A 20,477-nucleotide genomic window follows, 5' to 3' on the forward strand; every position below is an offset into this window, starting at 1 on the left:
AAGGGGTCAACTGCCAGTCATTATCATGTACCTATGAAGTTTCATGATCCTAGGCGTAAGCTTCTTGAGTTATCATCCTGAAACCATTTTTACTGTTTTTGAGTCACTGTGACCTTGACCTTTGACCTAGTGACCTGAAAATCAATAGGGGTCATCTGCCAGTCATGATCAATGTTCCTATGAAGTTTCATGATCCTAGGCATAAGCATTCTTGAGTTATCATCCTGAAACCATTTTACTGTTTTCGAGTCACTGTGACCTTGACCTTTGACCTGAAAATCAATAGGGGTCATCTGCCAGTCATATCCAATGTACCTATGAAGTTTCATGATCCTAGGCGTAAGCATTCTTTAGTTATCATCCGCAAACCATTTACTGTTTTGAGTCACTGTGACCTTGACCTTTGACCTAGTGACCTGAAAATCAATAGGGGTCATCTGCCAGTCATGATCAATGTACCTATGAAGTTTCATGATCCTAGGTGTAAGCATTCTTGAGTTAACATCCGAAACCATTTTACTATTTCGAGTCACTGTGACCTTGACCTTTGACCTAGTGACCTGAAAATCAATAGGGGTCATCTGCCAGTCATGATCAATGTACCTATGAAGTTTCATGATCCTAGGCCTAAGCATTCTTGAGTTATCATCCATAAACCATTTCGAGTCACTGTGACCTTGACCTTTGACCTAATGACCTCAAAATCATATAGGGGTCATCTGCAGGTCATGATCAATGTACCTATGAAGTTTCATGATCCTAGGCCTAGCGTTCTTGAGTTATCATCCGGAAACCATCTGGTGGACGAACCGACCGACGGACATGTGCAAAAAATATACCCCCTCTTCTTCGAAGGGGGGGCATAACTAGGTACATATTGAGTCAATATTAATTTGACACTTTACAATTATACATTTAATTCTTTTTACTAAAATACACATGGATTTAAAACTTTGCATATGTTTTTCAGTTATCTCCATCAATCTAGAATGTTTTGCACAATGTGTTTCACCATACACATGCAAGGACTACAGAAAATGTTGAAGCTGAATTAACGTTTTGCTAATTTACAATATAGACATATAGAATTCAACTACCGGTAGATGATTTGAAAGGCATTACATTTTTAAGCATTATAAACAAAACTTATCAGCATACCGTTTTAGTCGCGTAATATCTACAGGACTGCTGAAGACCTGCAAATTCAAACAATAGAATCAATTTTAACAAAAGTTGTTTTGTATGGACAAAAGTGTGTTTTTTTATTTCAAAATCGTGTCCCGTTAATTGGCCGCCATTCTTCATGAAAAAAAGTATATTTGTCCAAATGGTAATACAAAATTCCCAATGGAAGGTTTCCAAACAAAAAAAAAAATAATATATTTTAGATCTCAATATTTTGTTCATCTTCCCATCCATATTAGTTCAACCTTAGTAAATATAATACTGAAACACTTATATTTCAATTTTAAAGCATTTTTAGCAACAAAACCAACAAAAGTTATTTCCCAATTTTAGTCAAAGTGCAGCGAATTTTCCCAATCCAAAGGGACCCGGCCCCATTCCCACAATGGTGAAAAAAACATTGGGACACAGTGTGTTTTTTTGTTACAATTTGAGGCGGGTGGGTAGAGGGACCACATTCCAAACAGAAACAAGAGCACCACATAGCAGGTGCCAACGCTCGGCTGTGGGTGCAGTTTTGAATAAATTAAAGTGTGTCGTGTAGAAACTCACCAAGGTGCATCTACACTACATACGAAGTTTCGAACTTGTAGGTGGAAACAATTTGATTTTTAGAGCATATGTTTAAGTTTTATATTATAGGTCACAGTGACCTTGACCTTTGACCTAGCGACCCAAAAATGGGTGTAGCGTGTAGGAACTCATCAAGGTGCAGCTACATATGAAGTTTCAAAGTGTAGGTGGAAGCACTTTGATTTTAGAGCCAATGTTTAAGGTTTTAGCACGACACTGACGGCGGATGGCAGACGCCGGACGACGAGCTGGCTATGACAATACCTCCGGGTTTCTCCGAAAACAGCCGAGCTAAAAAATATATTTTCCAAAATCAGACCTAAAAATCATGTTCAAACTCGTTTTAGGATATGAGGCCTCAAATATCTGTGTTTCGTCAATGGTGTATCATGACATCATACAAATACAATAATTTACACTGTTTTAAATTTCAAAATAGAAATGTCAGCTAGAATAGTTGTAGGCAGGTAAATTTAATGTTTTTGAAGTTTATGCATCACTTTTCCTTAATTGGTAACGAACGACGTCTGTTAGTGATGCACATGAAATCTGTGAGCATAACTGCGATTGTGTTTATGAAGGGGTCCATATGTACTCCCGAGGGGCCATAGCAAAAAATTATCAAAGGCTCTATGTATGATAAAGTATGTTTTATATTGACTAAGTCTATGGTCTGTATAGTCACTAATTCCTTGTTAGAGGCATACAAGTTAATATGAATACATCTTTGTATTTTTGCTTATTAAAATGCATAGATAGCTTCTCTTATTACAGTGCTTTCCACAGGCCATTTAACATTCCCTTCACCAGGGCGCTTGCATTTCGAAATCAGAGTCCCATCACCTGATCAGTGTATTTTGGCTGTTACTGCAACTAACCATTCTTAAATCAAAGCTGCTAGCGATATCGACTTAACTGAAAATTTTTAATGCTGATTTACGATCCTTTGTCAAACTACATCTAACGCTTTACCCAACTAAAGCCCGCTTAAGGGCGGAGCAATCGCCTGTATTGGAAAATCAATATTGGCCAATCAGAGCGTACACTTTGTATAAGCAACAGCACTTGTAGGCACGTATGTCCCTGCAGTTGAATCATGCAGACGACTCGTGACGTACATCTCATTGCCACAGAAATCTTGGCCAGTTACTTAGAAGACTGATGATGGCTGTAATCCTAGTGTAAGTTGTACATTTCATGAATAATAATGTCAAAACATTTACTTGGCTCGTAAAGCATTTTATAACGAATTATCGTTGAATTCATTACGCAACAGTTAAGTTTTCTTGAAGTCTCAAATGAGCATAATTAAATTTGCAATCCGAAACCCACATCCAAATGTAAATGTTAACTATACGTTAACAGTTTCTTGCTTCAAATAAAACAGTGATAATTTATTTCGTGTTGACCATTTGTCTCAATAAAAGGGCGCGAAAAATATTGCAGCATGAACTACTCGCATCATGTGCATAGAAGCTGAACTTGTGTGGGTGTATTGAGCATTGCATTAACAAGCACACACCATGTCAAGCGATTTTACACATGTTTAGTGGCAATATTTCATAAAATCTATAAATAGTCACTTATGCCAAAATGTATTTGATACTTTAGAAAAATGGCAACATTTGTTGTAAAAGAAATTATTGAGCACTTTTATTGTCAATATTTACCAGAAAGTTCTTTTAAAAACGGGTAACGAATAGAAACTTGAAAGGTAAATATAGTAAGTATGCAGTAATAGAGTCGGATTGATACGGGTGTATTGGAAATCGTTGGAGTCGGGATTTTACTATCCTTGCGGAAAAGTTTTTAAAACAATTATTTAAAAAATGTCTTTATAAATGACTTTATAGCTGGAGGTTTTCAGGAAGAGTTATAGCGCACCAAATGACGTCTTTTGAAGCTGTTTTTCTTAGATTTATAACGCACAACAGAATGTCAATTGACACGTTAATCTTTTTTTAAATCAACGTCAGGTGACATCTTTCCCAAGGACACCCCAATAAGCCCCGGGGCTTAAATTCCTGTGGAAGGCACTGTATTATGTTTCTTTCTTTGCACTAACAGATGCTTTACTGAAGAGCATCCAATAACCCATATACATGTATCTTGGTCAAATTATATAAACCAACACAATGCAAACGAGAACACATTTTGCTTATCAAGTGTACAAATTCACAGGAATCAATTACGGCTTTATTATTCCCCACACTAACTAAATGCAAATATGCATATATTGAAGAAAATCCCATTATTTTATTTTAGTTCATTTTTCAAGATTCAATTATTAAAGCAGATTTAATTGCCAATTGCTCATTAAAACTCTTATGTGATCAATGTCCAGGAATCAGGGCTAACATTACACGGCAAAGGGTTAACAGTTTTCACGACATAAACACGATGACAGCGCGAACAGTTATGCAAATAATAATAATTGTATAATAACGGTAAGCAAGTTGTCACGCTATAACAAATAACATATTACAAACCCGTTGAAAAGTCGGGGAGATTCTTGTCAGAGCCATCGCTATCTTTAATTAACTGAGTTCAAGGTCGTTCACAATTGAGAAATTTCATTGGTCAAAATGAATTGACCTCCATTCCGGTTATCTAGAAAACTATTGGTTCGTGAAATATTACAATTTGGTTACATTACACTCATACATAACAATAGTTCGCTCTGGTCTGATACCCGTCCTACTTAACGCTGAAAAGTTAGTATTAGAGACAGCCTACTCTGGACAAAGTTAACCCCAGCTATATAAAAAAATACTTTTTCAAATTTAACCGTTCGTTAATATTATAAATAATCTTATAATCTTATGCTAACGTTCATGATAACATTTAATTGCTTTGCAATTAAGCTCGTTTCCCCTATACTCGGCTACTTTATTGTCTATTTTACTTTTTATACTGAATGAAACAACTTTTAACACAAATAAAATGTGATGTCTTTGCCACAAAGGCAACACAATTTACATATCAGATATTTCCTTAGTGACAGACTTTTTATAGGAACACTCCCTAACATCCTTAATTTGTTCATATATTTCCAATAAATTTGTTATCAGTCTGATAGGAACATACTATATTTAAATTTGATATACATGTTTATAATTAAATATGTCTTATGATATGCTTATAAACACCTTCATAATGTAAAAAAGGAATATTTTCAAAATTATTCGCATATACACACCATTTATAGCAATTTTTGCTATATTTTAGCAAACTTTTATATATTTTAATAATTTTACAAGCACTAGAAAACTCATATGTTTTGGACCGAAAATACAATTTATGACAGAATTTCTAAATTAAGATTAAAAACTAAAGTTTGATAAACCACATGTCATAAATTAAAAATATGGGGAGATGGATGAATCTTTCAGAATTGATAAAACTGTAGGATAGAATGAAACTGTAGGATAGTATGAAACTGTAGGATAGAATGAAACTGCAGGATATGATGAAACTGTAGGATATGGCGAAACGGTATGATATTATGAAATTGTAGGATAGGATGAAACTGTTTGATAGAATGAAACTGTAAAAAAGGGATGAAACTGTAGGTCAGGATGAAACTGACGGATTTTAGTTAGTTAGTTTTATTTGTGTATACATGACAAGCATTTTACAGTTCAATATAATCAATGCATTACAATATCGTAACATGTTAAGTACAAATACAAATACTACGATAATAGCTAACATTATATGATATGATTAAACTGTAGGATATGAAACTTTACAATAGGATAAAACTGTAGGATATGATAAAACTGTAGGATATGATGGAACTGAATGATTGGATGAAACTGTAGGATTTGACGAAACTGTAGGATATGACGAAACTGTAGGATATGATGAAACTGTAGGGTATGATGAAACTGTACGATACAATTAAACTGTAGGATAGGATAACAGTGTAGGATATGATGCAACTGTAGGGTATGATAAAACTGTAGAATATGATGAAGCTGTGTGATAGGATGAGACTGTCGGACAAAATGAAACTGCCGGGCAGGATGAAACTGTAGGATATGATGAAACTGTAGGATATGATGAAACTGTGGGATATAATGAAACTGTAGGATAGAATGAAACTGTAGGATATGATGAAACTGTAGGACAGGATGAATCTGTAGGATAGAATGAAACTGTAGGATAGGATGAAACTGTAGGACAGGATGAAACTGTCGGACAGGATGAAACTGTCGGACATGATGAAACTGTAGTTAATGATGAAACTGTAGGATATGATGAAAATGTGGGATAGAATGAAACTGTAGGATAGAATTAAACTGTAGGATATGATGAAACTGTAGGATATGATGAAACTGTAGGATAGGATGAAACTGTAGGATAGGATGAAACTGTACGATAGGATGAAACTGTAGGACAGGATGAAACTGTAGGATATAATGAAACTGTATGATAGGATGAAACTGTAGGAAAGGATGAAACTGTATGATAGAATGAAACTGTAGGTGATGATGAAACTGTAAAAGTATGAAACTGTGGGATAAAATGAAACTGTAGGATAGGATGAAACTGTAGGAAAGGATGAATCTGTAGGATAGAATGAAACTGTATGATATGATGGAACTATAGAAGTATGAAACTGTAGGATAGAATGAAACTGTAGGATAGGATGAAACTATAGGAAAGAATGAAACTGTAGGATATAATGAAACTGTATGATAGGATGAAACTGTATGATAGAATGAAACTGTAGGATATGATGAAACTGTAGGATATGATGCAACTGTAGGATAGGATGAAACTGTAGGATAGGATGAAACTGTACGATAGGATGAAACTGTAGGACAGGATGAAACTGTATGATATAATGAAACTGTATGATAGGATGAAACTGTAGGAAAGGATGAAACTGTATGATAGAATGAAACTGTAGGTGATGATGAAACTGTAGAAGTATGAAACTGTGGGATAAAATGAAACTGTAGGATAGGATGAAACTGTAAGAAAGGATGAATCTGTAGGATAGAATGAAACTGTATGATATGATTGAACTATAGAAGTATGAAACTGAAGGATAGAATGAAACTGTATGATAGGATGAAACTATAGGAAAGAATGAAACTGTAAGATATAATGAAACTGTATGATAGGATGAAACTGTAGGAAAGAATGAAAATGTACGATATGATGAAACTGTAGGATATGATGAAACTGTAGGAAAGAATGACACTGTAGGATAGGTTAAAACTGTAGGATATGATGAAACTGTATGATATAATGAAACTGTAGGATATGATGAAACTGTAGGATATGATTAAACTGTAGGATAGTAGGATAATTCCGCTAGGCTCTCTAGCAGCAGGGCGATGCCTTCACTGACAACCTGTGTTTGTGTTTGATAAAATAAGTGTTGCTTTGTTTCAGAAATTTATATGTCTGCTGACCCCCCCTCCCCCCCTTCCGGCTTGGACAAGGCTATAATATCCAAGTCCGTACAAAGTTCTTCTTTAGCAGAATGAGCTCAAAACTTGCACAAGTTTAGTCGCAAACTATTTAAAGATTTTTACACATTGAGAAGAGACACTTTACATATTAAAAAAGAGTTTATCTCGTTATATGTAACTTAGCAATCCCTTCAATAAATGCTTGCAGTGGTGGTATTCTAGCATTATAAAAATGTTATTCTACTTTTTGCTGACCGTTGAATTAAGTGACTCCTTCAAAACAACAAACCAACACAAGTTTTTCGTCAATACAGTAACCCTGCTTCTTCTCCTGAGATGCATCTGAGCGCCCCTTTTCTCGGTTGATGGTATGTGAGTCCCATTTAGTTGGAGCGTATTTAACCTGTTGCAGGACGGATGTTCGTAAGATGGTCTCTTTTATGTGGATAGGTCGTAGTTAACAAGCGGCATGGCGTTGTTGTTGCATTTCATGTAGATGAGTTGGTACCAAAAACGTTTGTATTGAAAGATAGGTTCCAAGCATTTTACGTTTGATTGGACATTTGTTTACCAAGAATGAAGTACGTGTTTTTTTCTCTTTATTGAAAAGTGAAATACCTCATATTTGTATGGATATGAGTCCATGAGCGTTATTCCCTCACTATCTTGTTGGTTCTCCATGTAATCTTGTAGCTATTTGTAATCAACTTCAGTCTTGAAATTCTGATATAAAAACGGTCAAGGGATTTTTTTCTGGTCCAGAGGCCTTATTGCGTTTCAATTATTGCATAACCTTAACAAAACCGTTATCGTTAACTTGCCTTTTTGGATGCGCTGAGGTTGGGATGATTGTGGCAGAGATGATTTTATATAAACTATGAAGTTTATGCCAATTTTCGATCTAGTTCAATTCACATTATAATGGTTTTGCACGTAAATTCATAACCGTTTTAGGCAGGCATATTTACTACAAAAGACGTACATTTTATGTCTAACGGTATATGGAGTCCGGAATCTGTAAGATAATGTCGAGTGACAAACGTATTGGCTAAACACGTATATTCGTACGGAATATAATTATGTTGCAAAATGTACACGGGAAAAAGAAAGGACACAATGACTGATATAATTTGTGATTTTCAAGATCAATTTCATATTGGTTCATAACTTTCAATGCCCATGTATACCGGTATGTTTAAATAAAATCAATAAATCAATGCACAATAGTGTTTCTACTTTAAAATAAAAATAACTCCACAGCTTTGCTTACTCTTGCCTGAAATGATACAGAACAAAAAAGCAAAGACATTAAACACACTGCTTCCTTAATAGGAAAATCTTTTTAAATGCTGTTGGATGAAGCGATTGTTTTCTATCGGTGTACATGGTTATTTACCCAATTACGCAAATGTTATGGTCCATTGACCTACGGCATGCGTCTCCCAGGTTTTATGATCTTAATCCGTTTGTAAAACCCCATGATGAAAGTGTCACAAGATAAGCATATACGGTGCCGAAATCTGGTAAAATAGCACTGTAAAATATACTGTCCGAAAATTTAGAGTCATTTATGATGGACGAAAACGTGCATGTCCTAAAATTAAAAGTCACAAAAATAATTATTTTGGCAAAAAAGGGGGTGTCCGAAATCTTAGTGTCCGAGTAATTACGGTTATATGTTTTTGCTGGTTTTGTTATTTTAAAATACCATGTTTACGGTACATAAAACGAAATGAAATAATCATCTCAGTTATTCAAATAGAAGAAAATAGCATGCATTTAAATGTAGAAAAATCCGACTTGATACGAGTAGCCTTATAACGACATTCGTGTGCTTTGTATATATAATAATTATGATGATCATTAAATATCATGTTAAAACTATAATTAGCAATTTCCTTTAATAATGTGAGTCGCCTTGTGAACAACGACAACAATATATGAATACATATTCATATTGATTGAATCGTTTTTTGTTACCAACGATTTTTATAACAATTTCAAATGGTTACGGTACTAATGTAAACAGATTGTCAAAATGACAATTTTCCATTTTTGTCACATGTTCCAAATTAAAAAGAACGCTGTACACCAGGGTGCGAAATACCATCAATCATGTAGACTTATAAATACACATCAGTTTATAAGCAATCATCATTTGAAGCTGAGAAAATGTCAAAGCTTTACAACGATTGATATAGTTTGATCGTGTCTGTTGTATTCGCTGTATTTTGTGACAATTAATATGTTTATCGCTAATATAAAGTACAAAATGCAGTTCGTATTGTAAGTGTTCGAATATTCGAATGGTTAAGCTGCTAACCTTTTTAGCCAGTTTTCACTGGTTCGAGCCTTGGTAAAGAAAGTGTTTCTCTTTGTTTGTAAAATTATGCATTTGTAATTATATGTATACTAGTACGCTTTTATTACGCTGTTTACATTTATGAATTTATAACATTATATGACGAATTCCAAAAAAGGCCAATTCGTATAAATAAGTCCGTTAAATGTTGAGTGCATTTATATTTTTTTTATGTTTTTCCTAACGTTCTGAAAATTTAATCCTGTAATGCCCACCCTTTAAGTTCTATGCACGTTTATGTCACCGTCCTGTCAAAAAACACAGGGTCCCGTTTATAAGAGTTTTACTATCAATTTAATTACAATTATGTAAATATTTGTTTTGCAGAGGAAATGGAACGATTTTACTGGATCGTTCACAAGGCGTAATATTGAATTTATCTGCAAATATTTCAATACTCAAATACACATGCGAATGTGCACATTTTGTAACTAATTTATATCTTCCATGGCCCAATTTTAAAATATGCAAAACTGATCTAGACCAATTCTGAATAGTGTGTTTTAAAACGACGCATGGATGTCGGTAATTATAATTTACGGCGATTAAAATCCTTAATCCGTTTTTTATAATGGAATTAGCCAATCTATTTAGTTTCAGCTAATATACCATCGGATTAAATGTATGATTTTGGAAACAGTTCCACAATAAGCGGTCATGAGGTAATGACTGCTAAAACAGGAAAACGCGATTGTTGTGTTTAAAATGAAAAGGATGGGATAAAATAATTGAACCCGTGGAGGTATTTTTTTATTTTACTATGGCTAAGTCTGACAAAGGTGCAGACAATGAAAATGTGACAGACGACACAGAACCGGTTCCTGACACGAAATCATCGACAGAGAAACGCAGAAAGGATATTTTGTATGGGAAAGGAGGTAGGGGTCTCCACAAGTAGTATGTTTTAGTATGTAAACGGGTGTTTGATTTTGATCGATGCATTGGATCTAAACCTCCATTAACTTGTCTTGTCATTAACGCGATACTATTCTTGTATTCTAGTGTGTTTTTTATTTACGGTACGTTTACACAAAATAGATTTTCAAAAACCAGTTATATTCCGTTTTATATAGCAATTATTCTGTATTTTTTGCACATCGATTTAAGTCAACAAATCAAGTCTGCCTCATTACTGCACGTTAGCACATCATACAAAAATGTTTTAAAGTGTATATACATACTAAATAGACTACGAACATGTCGGTTACTTGTAATTATTATATTTTATTTAATTAATCTTCTTTCAATTGAAGTGCGTTAATATTACGAACATTTTATTCACAACAACAATCAACACTTATTTGAAACAATCTCGATATATATTATGGTCTTTAAAGGAACTTGTTAATATATTGTGGTATATTTTGACGTGTGTGGTATAATATTGAGATCAAACATATATAAATTGCAAATTGAAAAAGTGTGTCCAAATTGGATTCGAATTCTGTTATCTTTATCCAAAACATAATGCGTATTACATTTGCAGTGTAACATTGGAAACTATGTAGACAACACGTACCTTCTTGTTTTCAGCAAGTTTTAAAATCTAAACCTTCATTTCGCGTTAAATACGCTATATAATTTTTAGAAAAGGAAAAACATCAATGCGCCTTTTATTTTTTTGTCTTTTTAGTGCGCGCGTGTGTGTATTATTCCTAATTAAAAGATCTGTTCAAATATCGGCAAAATATTTTTCTCAAATTTTGTAATTGATTCCAAAAAGGTTCATTTAAAAGTATAAATTCGAAAAATCAAATGCACACGAATGCCTAAGAAATATTTTATAAACTCATTGTGTTACTGGATAATCAACAATAGACATAGATTCAATTAAAATAAAGCGCTTGTCACACCTAACATTGACGTTTTGAAAACTTTGTACATAACAAACAAAACAACATAACAAAACGCGAGAGACATGGGCCCTGATGCGTTCACGGTAGATCCTAAGGATCTAAACTTTATTTGAGAAGGCTGAGTTCCAAAGAATAGACGCCCTTTATCTAACATAAACAATTGTTTTATATGTGCATTATTATAGCAAACTATAAAACTCCCGAAATTACATACGAAGATAAATTACTGTGTCATCCTCTACTGTTATGTGTGTTGAAACTGGTTTGGATGCTAGTCAACACTTACACTTACGCCACCTACACTTACCTCATAATTAATAAAAGACCAAACGCGCATCTAAAACGTTTGTAATCAAATGGACCTACGCGTTCAGAAAATGAAAACACGAATGCCAAACGTTGACACACTGATCGAATATTACACACATAATTTAAGTGTACCTGTGTTGTAGGTATAGGAAATCTATTTAAACGATTAGCGGGTAGGTTTTTAAGTTATAACTAAACAAAGAAATAGGGTTAATCTATAAAATATATTAAACTATTATGTTAGGTATGTTTATGCAGAAATTCGTCAAACAAACTTCGTGTTTGAAAGATCGTAAATATGTTTCATCCACAAAACAAAAAATAACTATAAAGTGTATTATTTTATTAAATACTTTTGTTAATTGAAAATATTACAAAACCTGAATACATAGGTACCGTAATTGATTCTAGGATAAGCAACCCCCCCCCCGGAGATGTGCCCCTCAAAGATTTTTCACTGGGCGGATAGTGGCCCCCTCACTGTTTTTTATTGGGCGGAGAACTGCCCTCCTGCTGAAAATTAGGGGGCGGAGACGTGCCCTCTTTTCCGAATTGATGACCCGGATAAGTACCCCCTAAATATTGTCTTCCCCTTTATAAGCACCCTGAGCAGATTGATCCTGATTGTCTGTTCAGGGGATCTTTTTTTTCATTGCACGTGTGTGACCAAAGAAAAAAATCCTTTTATGCTAATATAAAAAGTTTTTGCGGCTGAACTATTTCATATTTCCCCGTAGTTCAAACAAAAAGAACATGAATTAGCATGCAATTTAGTACAATCTTATGCCTTTTTTTCCTTTTTCTTCAAGTCCTAAATATTGCAAAACGTGGCAAAACGGATGCCTACATATCTGTTAGCGGACAATTGTCTACCTTACCCACTGATAAAGGCATTCCACGATTCATGGTTGTTGAAGCGGACACAAACTTGAACAGACGATACTTCCAAGGGGGGGGGGGGCACTTAACCGCCCCTTGAATTATTGTGAGGGGGCAGATTACCGCCTTCTTAATTCTGACAGTTGGCACTTACCCGCCCCTCCAGATTTGATGGGAGGGCACCTCTACGCCCCCTAAAATTAGGGGGCACCCTTCCTGGGAGCACCTCTTTTCGGGGGGGGGGGTGCCTCTCTGGATACCGGTCTACTCTAAGTTTTCGGACACTCTAAGTCTAGGTTTTCGGACACCCCATTTTTGGCCAAAATAATTATTTTTCGTGACTCTTAATTTTTGACAAGCGCGATTTCGTCTATCATTAATGACTATAAATTTTCGGACAGTATATTTTACAGCGCTATTTTAACAGATTTTGGCACTGTATTCGCTTCTCTTTTGACACTTTGATCATTGGGTTTTACGAACGGATTAAGGTCATAAAACCTGGGAGACGCATGCCCGAGGTAAATACACCATAATATTTGCGCAATATGGTAAATAACCATGTATACCGGTAAATATCAAAACCTTATATCAGTATGTGAGGGACAAATCTACTGGAACAGTTAGAGAGTAGTTGGTTGTCTCTCCTGCAAAAATGCTTTCTTTACAAAGTTCGATAGGTCACGTGTGAATCATTCATTTCAATTACTTGTCCTGACATACCATGTATATTATGTGAAAGCTAGGTCAAATAAGATTCAAATGCATCTGTTGTTTTACTGGATTTATCACTACGCGATTTTTGGAAATGTAAATATAATAATTCGAAGTAATGCAATATAATTAGACATTTGAATTGTTGTTCATGTTTCTGAACCAATTAGCATCATAAAACAACTTCAACATCCCACTATCATTATTTCATCAATGGTTTAATCTGTTTGGTAAGGTTTTTTTACGAACTGGAACCATTTTCGAACTTGGCCGAGATTTCATTAGAACAAAATTAATGTTTTAACAAAGTTTCATGAATATTTGACTTGGCAATATCACATATTCAGTAAACGTATATGTGCACTAGAAACAACATGTTTGTGGTTACATTGTTTAGTAAGAATACCTGAAAAGTACTTGTGTATCCATACGTACATTATAAAAGAATCACATAGTGCTTTAAAAACACAGTCTATATTGATGCAATCAAATTTGTTAATTTTTGCCATAAACTCATGCACGAAATTTGGAAAACAAAAACATACACATATATGTGAGCGATGTAAGAAATCGTATGAATGTGATTCGTGGCGTTACATATTATTACCGTATACGAATACAAATTCTCACGAAAACTATAAATTGTCAATTATTTTTGGCTTAGTTTTATTTCATTGCTTTTTCTCGAAAACAGACATTTAAGTTTGGAGAAGAATATATATGACCGTTGAATTATGTTGGCGAAAACAATTTTTAAAGTTGACACTATTTTTATTTAATTGCCACTTAACTAGATGCAGTGTGTAATTGTTTTATCAAATAGGTTTTTCCTTTTGGTGAAACTCGATTTATATTTTATTGCATATTTGTCATGTTTGTATGAATATTTTGAAAATGAACATATATCTTAAACACTTGTATTAAGATGTCAATGAATGATGCGCGTCAAGAACGATCTCACGTACGGGCCTCAATTACGATACGGTGTGGTAAGAAACACCGAAACGGTCCGAATGAACGCTAGAGATCCGAGGTATTCCGAAAATGTGGACATAGTTGTTAGATGAAAATACAGTGGTTTAGACAAAACGATTTTCTTAAACTTAAAACCATGAAAGGGAGATTGAAAACGGTTTACATACTTTAGGATTTAAAGCGAACATACTACATTTCAGTGAAAGCGGAAGTAATGATTATATGTCGTCTGAATGAACATCTTGTTACAAAGTAAGTGTTGATGATTGTCATGCAGGTGCTCGTCGAATTGAAAGCAGTCCAAAGTAGATGTCAACATTGATACACATTTTTGGTTGTCAGTGACTGGAAATTTGTGCTTCATTTCAACTTTTTACAATGTAATATTTGGCTTGTGAATAATATTTAAATAATAAGTAAAATAATTAAAAAAATCACAAAAATCACACATATGAATTAAGTTTCATCAATTTTCATTGGTACTGTACATGATGAGGATGACGCATAAAGCAGCCAGCCCACCAATATCGGATAGATATCAGTAACTAAACAGAATATCAGAAAATGTCTATCCGATATATATTATCCATTTGCCATCTGATTAACGTAATTCTGTTGTGTTTTTTGTTAATTTGTTTTTTGTAAATAATGCAAAGGTACAGTAAGGTTCTTGGTTATATTTAAATAATATTCAACGTCATTATTACATAACATTTATTGCACATTTGAATTGAATGTATGTATGCATGAATATACAATTACGTTTTATACTTTATATGATACACACATGTTGTTAAGAAATCAATTATAAAATGTCAAAAAGATTCCTTCACATGATTGCATTATTTTGTGTTGTAAAGCTGTGTAATGTAAAAAATTTCAAATGAGGATTACTCATGGAAAAAAGTATTTTCAGTATGGGTCTACATCCATAGTATTATTTCTCACCCTAGTGAGTGTTTTATTTTAATGTTAGAAAAAGTTTCAGACTGCGCAGGCTAATCAAGAATCACACGTTACTCAGTGAATTAAGTCCCATTTTCTCACAGGAATCACACTTTACTCAGTGAATTAAGCCATACATGCCATACGTCCAGGATTGTCCGGGACAGTCCCGGAAATAAAGAACTTGTCCCGCTGTCCCGGAAATCTGTCAAATGTCCCGGAATTTACAAAATCCATATATACATGTACCTTATCTTAGGCTTAACTGCACCTCGAATCTGTGTATATCTGCAGCGTCTCCATGACAATGCCTACCCGAATAGGCAGACTACGCTACCTGTCAAAATCGATCAATTAACAGGTGTCCTGTTATCATATCAATTGTCTCACGTTCGCGGTCAAACCGAAAAGGCGGCATTGTTTAATGTGGTTGTTAATTGACTTTAATCTACTACGTCGTTATTTCCCGCTGCGTAAGGGCAAAGGACAGTTGTTCACACATCTGAAGTCCAACATCGCTGAGTAAAAAATTAAAAGCAGTTTATGTTCGCACGTTTAACCGACAAAGAAGTCGAGTAAAAAAGTAAGCATATAAAAACGTCATCCTCACTAGGTTTATTATTGTCTTGTTCTAAACCCCCAGTAAACATAACGTTAAAAATAATAAGTGAATTTGAATTGCGTTCGCCATGTCAAAACGCCCAGCAGATTTGTCCACATTTACGCGTTACACACCGGTCTTAATAACAATAACGCAGTGACGTCAACATCTATGTTTAGAACGCTTACACTGAAAACAAGTGGTTTGTATCTAGTAACGGAAGAAGTAATGTTTAATTTGACGTTAATAGATCAAGTGCATTTCGGATAGGCTTTCGAACTTTTGCAATTAACGATGCAAAACAAAAAAAAACGTACCAAAAATGCATATGTTATAAATATCGCTACATTTTATACATGTCCCGGAAAATCGGCAAAAGTCCCGGACAATTTAACTCAATGTCCCGGAATTGGTCTGAAAAATTATGGCATGTATGATTAAGCCCCATTTTCACAGAGCGATGCTCATTTCATCGTTGAGTTTTCTTCTTTCAGAATACCGCATCCTCGGCAAGAAAGGTGAAGGCACCTTTTCGGAGGTGCTAAAATGCCAAAACATAAAAGACGGCTCATATTGGGCCTGCAAAAAGATGAAACAGACGTATGACAGGTAGAGTATCATTTTGCTGTAACCAATTCTAAACAGTTCATGCACAACAATTGCTGCATTGTTCATGTGTTTATTAAGTTTGAGTCATGGTTTTTTCGTGAAATTGATTTCATGATTGGTCCATGAACCACAACAAGTCTCATTTTTGATTCAGTTCATGAACTGAAGTTCAAGAGCAGATGAACCAGTTCATGAACTTAAGGTCAGGAACACAAGTGGCCATTTGTTGCGCATGAACTATCCATGAAATCTTCATGAATTATATCAGTCATAACTTAATGAACTAATAGTTAATGAACGATTAGTATGCTATTTATATGAATAGAAAAAGAGATGAAGATCTTTAATTTAGAATTATTCACAATAATTTTTAAAGTGCATGAAGCTATACCTCTTTTCATCCCTCATCGAAGGTGGAGGGATGCAGTTTTGGAATTGTCTGTCTGTCAGTGCGTCCGTCTGTCTGTCAAAACTTTTTAGCGCTATATCTCAAAAACTATATAAGATGTCAACTTGAAACTTCATAAATCATAGTTGTAAAGATATTAATGAACAGAAGGCGGGGGAAATCAATTAAACAAAGTTGCTTGTTAAAAATCAATTTTTTTTATATAAAAACAGAATGAATTAGGTAATTTGGAACTATTGAATTCACATCACAGGTTTTTTTTCCCACTTTTTCGGAAGATAGCCCATGGCTTTGGAATTGGGAAATTTATCGGCATTTTCATGAAATAGGGAAAATAAATTCATTAGCCTTTTTTTTCCACACGAAAAGTCCACTGATTAGAGAAATACTAAATTTTATATAACCCTTTATAATCATTCAAATTAAAAGAACAAAATCATATATTACTTTGTTAGATGTAATTGAATTAAAATTGAGATAAAATACACATTAGACTTCTTTCAAAAAAAAAAAAATTTTTTTTTTTTTTTTTTGGAAATTGGGAATTTTTTGCCACATTTTGGGAAAAAAGTATACTTTTTGGTATTAGGAACATAGCCGAATTTCGGCTATAAACTCGGGCCAAAAAAAAAACCTGCATCATAAAGTACTCTAATTATGTACTTTTTTAATAAGCTCATGGAATTTTTAGCTAATATATTTCAGTAACACATTGACGAACAGTTCTTACAAATTGCACACAAACAGTTATGAACTAATGAAAGCTTTTTTGCAGGGGAGGTCTTATACATTATAACTGAAGCAAAAGTGATCAGTTGAAAAAATACACACAACAACTACCTTTCTGTTTGTTTAAGTTTGTGAGGCCAAGGATTTGAAATAAATTGATTTTATTATGAAAAGAATTATTTACTAGGAAAATGTACTGGTATACATCTGGTTGGTAACACCAACCTTGATTGCCAGTTGATTGACAGCAGCATTTATCCAGAAAAATGGTTAATTTAGCTTCACATTTGCTGTTGTTTGTTGTTGAAGACAGTGTACTGACTTGTAAACTCTGTAATATGAAGTCACAGCTCATGTTATCATATATTTACTGAATCAATATTCACGCTTTAGAACTGTATTTGAAAAAAGTCTTGATTGTAATGAATGTTTACTGGTTGTCAAAAACAGATACTGCCCAAAAGAATTTAACATTTAACACTTAACAGCATTTTTCATCATGTTAAAATATAGAATAATTTTTCTGACAATATTAAAATCCATTTAAAAGAGTTAATCTTACACTGTCAACTGGCTTTACTGGGTAAATACCTTGTATATTGTAAAGCAAATTATTAAATGTATTAGCATTTTTAATGGAAAAGTTTCGTTTTACATAATGATTAATAAACTATTGGTATAACATAATGCCACATGTAAATAATGACAGCTTAACGCCTATGATTCCAATTTCTGCAAACTGTTAAACAAACAGGATGCTTTTTTAATCAAGTAGAATAAATTACATGCTTGAATTGAATTCAATAATCTTTCTAGGTTTTGTTTGTGTAAATAATTTAATAATATAACTACACGATAGCCATAATTCCATGGGATATTCCATTATCAAATGTGCACAACATTAACCCTTAACATGCTGAATTGATTTCAATTGTATTATTTGCCAGTGCTGAATTGTTTTATGATAAAATGAAGTTATACTATTTGTTTACTGAAACAGATGTAAAATTATGAATACATGCATAATCAGCATGAAAATTGAACTGTGTTATGTGTATGTGACAACCTATCAATTGACTGAACTAAATATAATTAATTATAAATATGTTACCATGGTTACCATGGTAATGATAAGAATAATAATCTAAATTTTATTTTTAAATGAATTGCATGTTTTTATTCATAGCTATTAGTTAGTCCTTAAATATTAAAAGTATGTAGTGTAAAAATCCACATGCTTTAACAAAAAAACACAAAAAATGATCACAATTAGGGTTCAGATAAATTAAAACTATACCACGCATAGCCACATTTTATACATGTATGAATCAAACCATGTTTGTCTTTTTACATTTTCGAACAATAATCATGTTTGTTTTTTGCAAGTATCTGAACTCTAGTTTACAAATGCTGGTTTTACGACATTCAATACACACAACGTAGAAACTAGGTGACTTAATCTGTCTATTTGTAAGGGTGTCACGGTACTCCGTCACTGTCTCCGTGGGACGGTATATCGTAATAGTCTCCCTCGGTACGGTTCACGATACGCCTCCGAGTCCGTACGGTACAGTACAGCATTTTCCATGACCTATTTCAAGGGAAGTAACTGTAATTCGCCCAAAAAATGGCGGAAGTTGAATTGAAATCACCTCCAGCGGGCTTCTAATAAAAAATATGGAAGCATTTTGTGTTATCAGTAAGAAAGTGGTAGGCGTTTATTTTGCTTTATATCACGACTTTAGTCGCTACGAATTTCTTAAGCAGGAGCTGTAATTTTGTGATTCAGTGAGAATTTCGCAAATTCTTTGAAACCATTAAAATTAAATTTCAAACGCTAAAAAAATGTGCTGTGTTGCCTTGGTCAAGAAACAAGGTGCAATATTTGACTGGTTCTATGAATTGCGCTTGGAGTTTTTTACGGCACAAGCAAAGATAGCCAGTTTGACTAGTTGGAAAACTCGTTTTACTTTTAACTTAAATAATCTATCGAAGTGAAAGAAACATAAAGCAGTCCATATTTTTAGCTCGGCTGTTTTCGGAGGAAACCCGAGGTATTGTCATAGCCAGCTTATCGTCCGCCGTCCGCCGTAGGCGTCGTGCTAAAACCTTAACATCAGTGATTTTTTTGCTTTTTTTTCTTACAGCCTGTGCCTTTTGGATTGGGAAAATTAGCGCGATAAACCATGAAATTGGGAAAAATAGCGCGATAAACCATGAAATTGGGAAACATTATAAATATGATTATAAGAACAGAATTAAAATTATTAAAGTATGTTTGACAGCATTTTTATATTATAAAGTACTAATTTAATGTGTTCTTACAATGAAGACAATGTTAAGTTAATATCCTTCCACATTCATATTGAACTTGCAATAATCTATATAGATTCTTAAATATATCATTTAATCATAACCTCTTTAACAGTAAGAATTTAATTCAGTATTCTTTTAAATTAAATATGATATGGTGAAAACATTAACACATATTTATAAAAAAAACGCTTTAGTGGTCTTGCTATGTTAATGATGTATTATATGGAGTTAAAATAATTTATTTAATTTCTTTACCTTTCAACATCTTGCACTTCAATGCTATTTCAGTAAACTGTAAAGCGTGACAAACATAATAAAGCAGAATATGCATATGAATCTGATTTTACACAGATCCACTAACATATAAATCATATCATGTTTGTCTCTTTCCATTTTCGAACGATACTCATCTTAAATGCATTAACTTTGTGAGTAACGGTATGCTAACTCCAATTTCCCAACACTGATTTCCGTGATGCACATTCACTGTGAAGATTTGTAATCAATATTTGTTGTTTTTATCTTAAACGTTATATTTTGCGTTAATTGACACACGCATTAAATTATTCCGTAATAACCATATGAT

General features: G+C 33.7%; 2 protein-coding genes across 12 annotated transcripts in view; one reads left to right on the plus strand and one right to left on the minus strand.

The window, feature by feature from the left end:
* The window catches only part of LOC127874962 (methylmalonate-semialdehyde dehydrogenase [acylating], mitochondrial-like), a 56,920-nt gene extending 52,543 nt beyond the window's left edge, over nt 1–4,377 (minus strand). Inside the window, exon 1 of one of the 2 annotated variants that reach the window (XM_052419676.1) lies at nt 4,248–4,377. In XM_052419676.1, the coding sequence (XP_052275636.1) occupies nt 4,248–4,283 (36 nt within the window). In that variant the 5' untranslated portion in view covers nt 4,284–4,377. Of the gene's footprint in view, nt 1–1,158; nt 1,192–4,247 lie in introns of those variants that run through there. The other variant, XM_052419677.1, reaches the window with a different exon arrangement.
* The window catches only part of LOC127874963 (MAPK/MAK/MRK overlapping kinase-like), a 105,394-nt gene that overhangs the window by 30,016 nt on the left and 54,901 nt on the right, over nt 1–20,477 (plus strand). For 2 of the 10 annotated variants that reach the window (XM_052419682.1, XM_052419681.1), the window contains exons 1-2: nt 10,276–10,427; nt 16,323–16,437. The exons of 4 other annotated variants lie outside the window; for them this stretch is intronic. In XM_052419682.1, the coding sequence (XP_052275642.1) occupies nt 10,310–10,427; nt 16,323–16,437 (233 nt within the window). In that variant the 5' untranslated portion in view covers nt 10,276–10,309. Of the gene's footprint in view, nt 1–10,275; nt 10,428–14,341; nt 14,535–16,322; nt 16,438–20,477 lie in introns of those variants that run through there. 4 more of the 10 variants (XM_052419679.1, XM_052419683.1, XM_052419678.1 and 1 more) reach the window with 3 other exon arrangements.

The sequence above is a fragment of the Dreissena polymorpha genome, chromosome 3 (assembly GCF_020536995.1).
Source record: "Dreissena polymorpha isolate Duluth1 chromosome 3, UMN_Dpol_1.0, whole genome shotgun sequence".
Lineage (NCBI taxonomy): Eukaryota > Metazoa > Mollusca > Bivalvia > Myida > Dreissenidae > Dreissena > Dreissena polymorpha.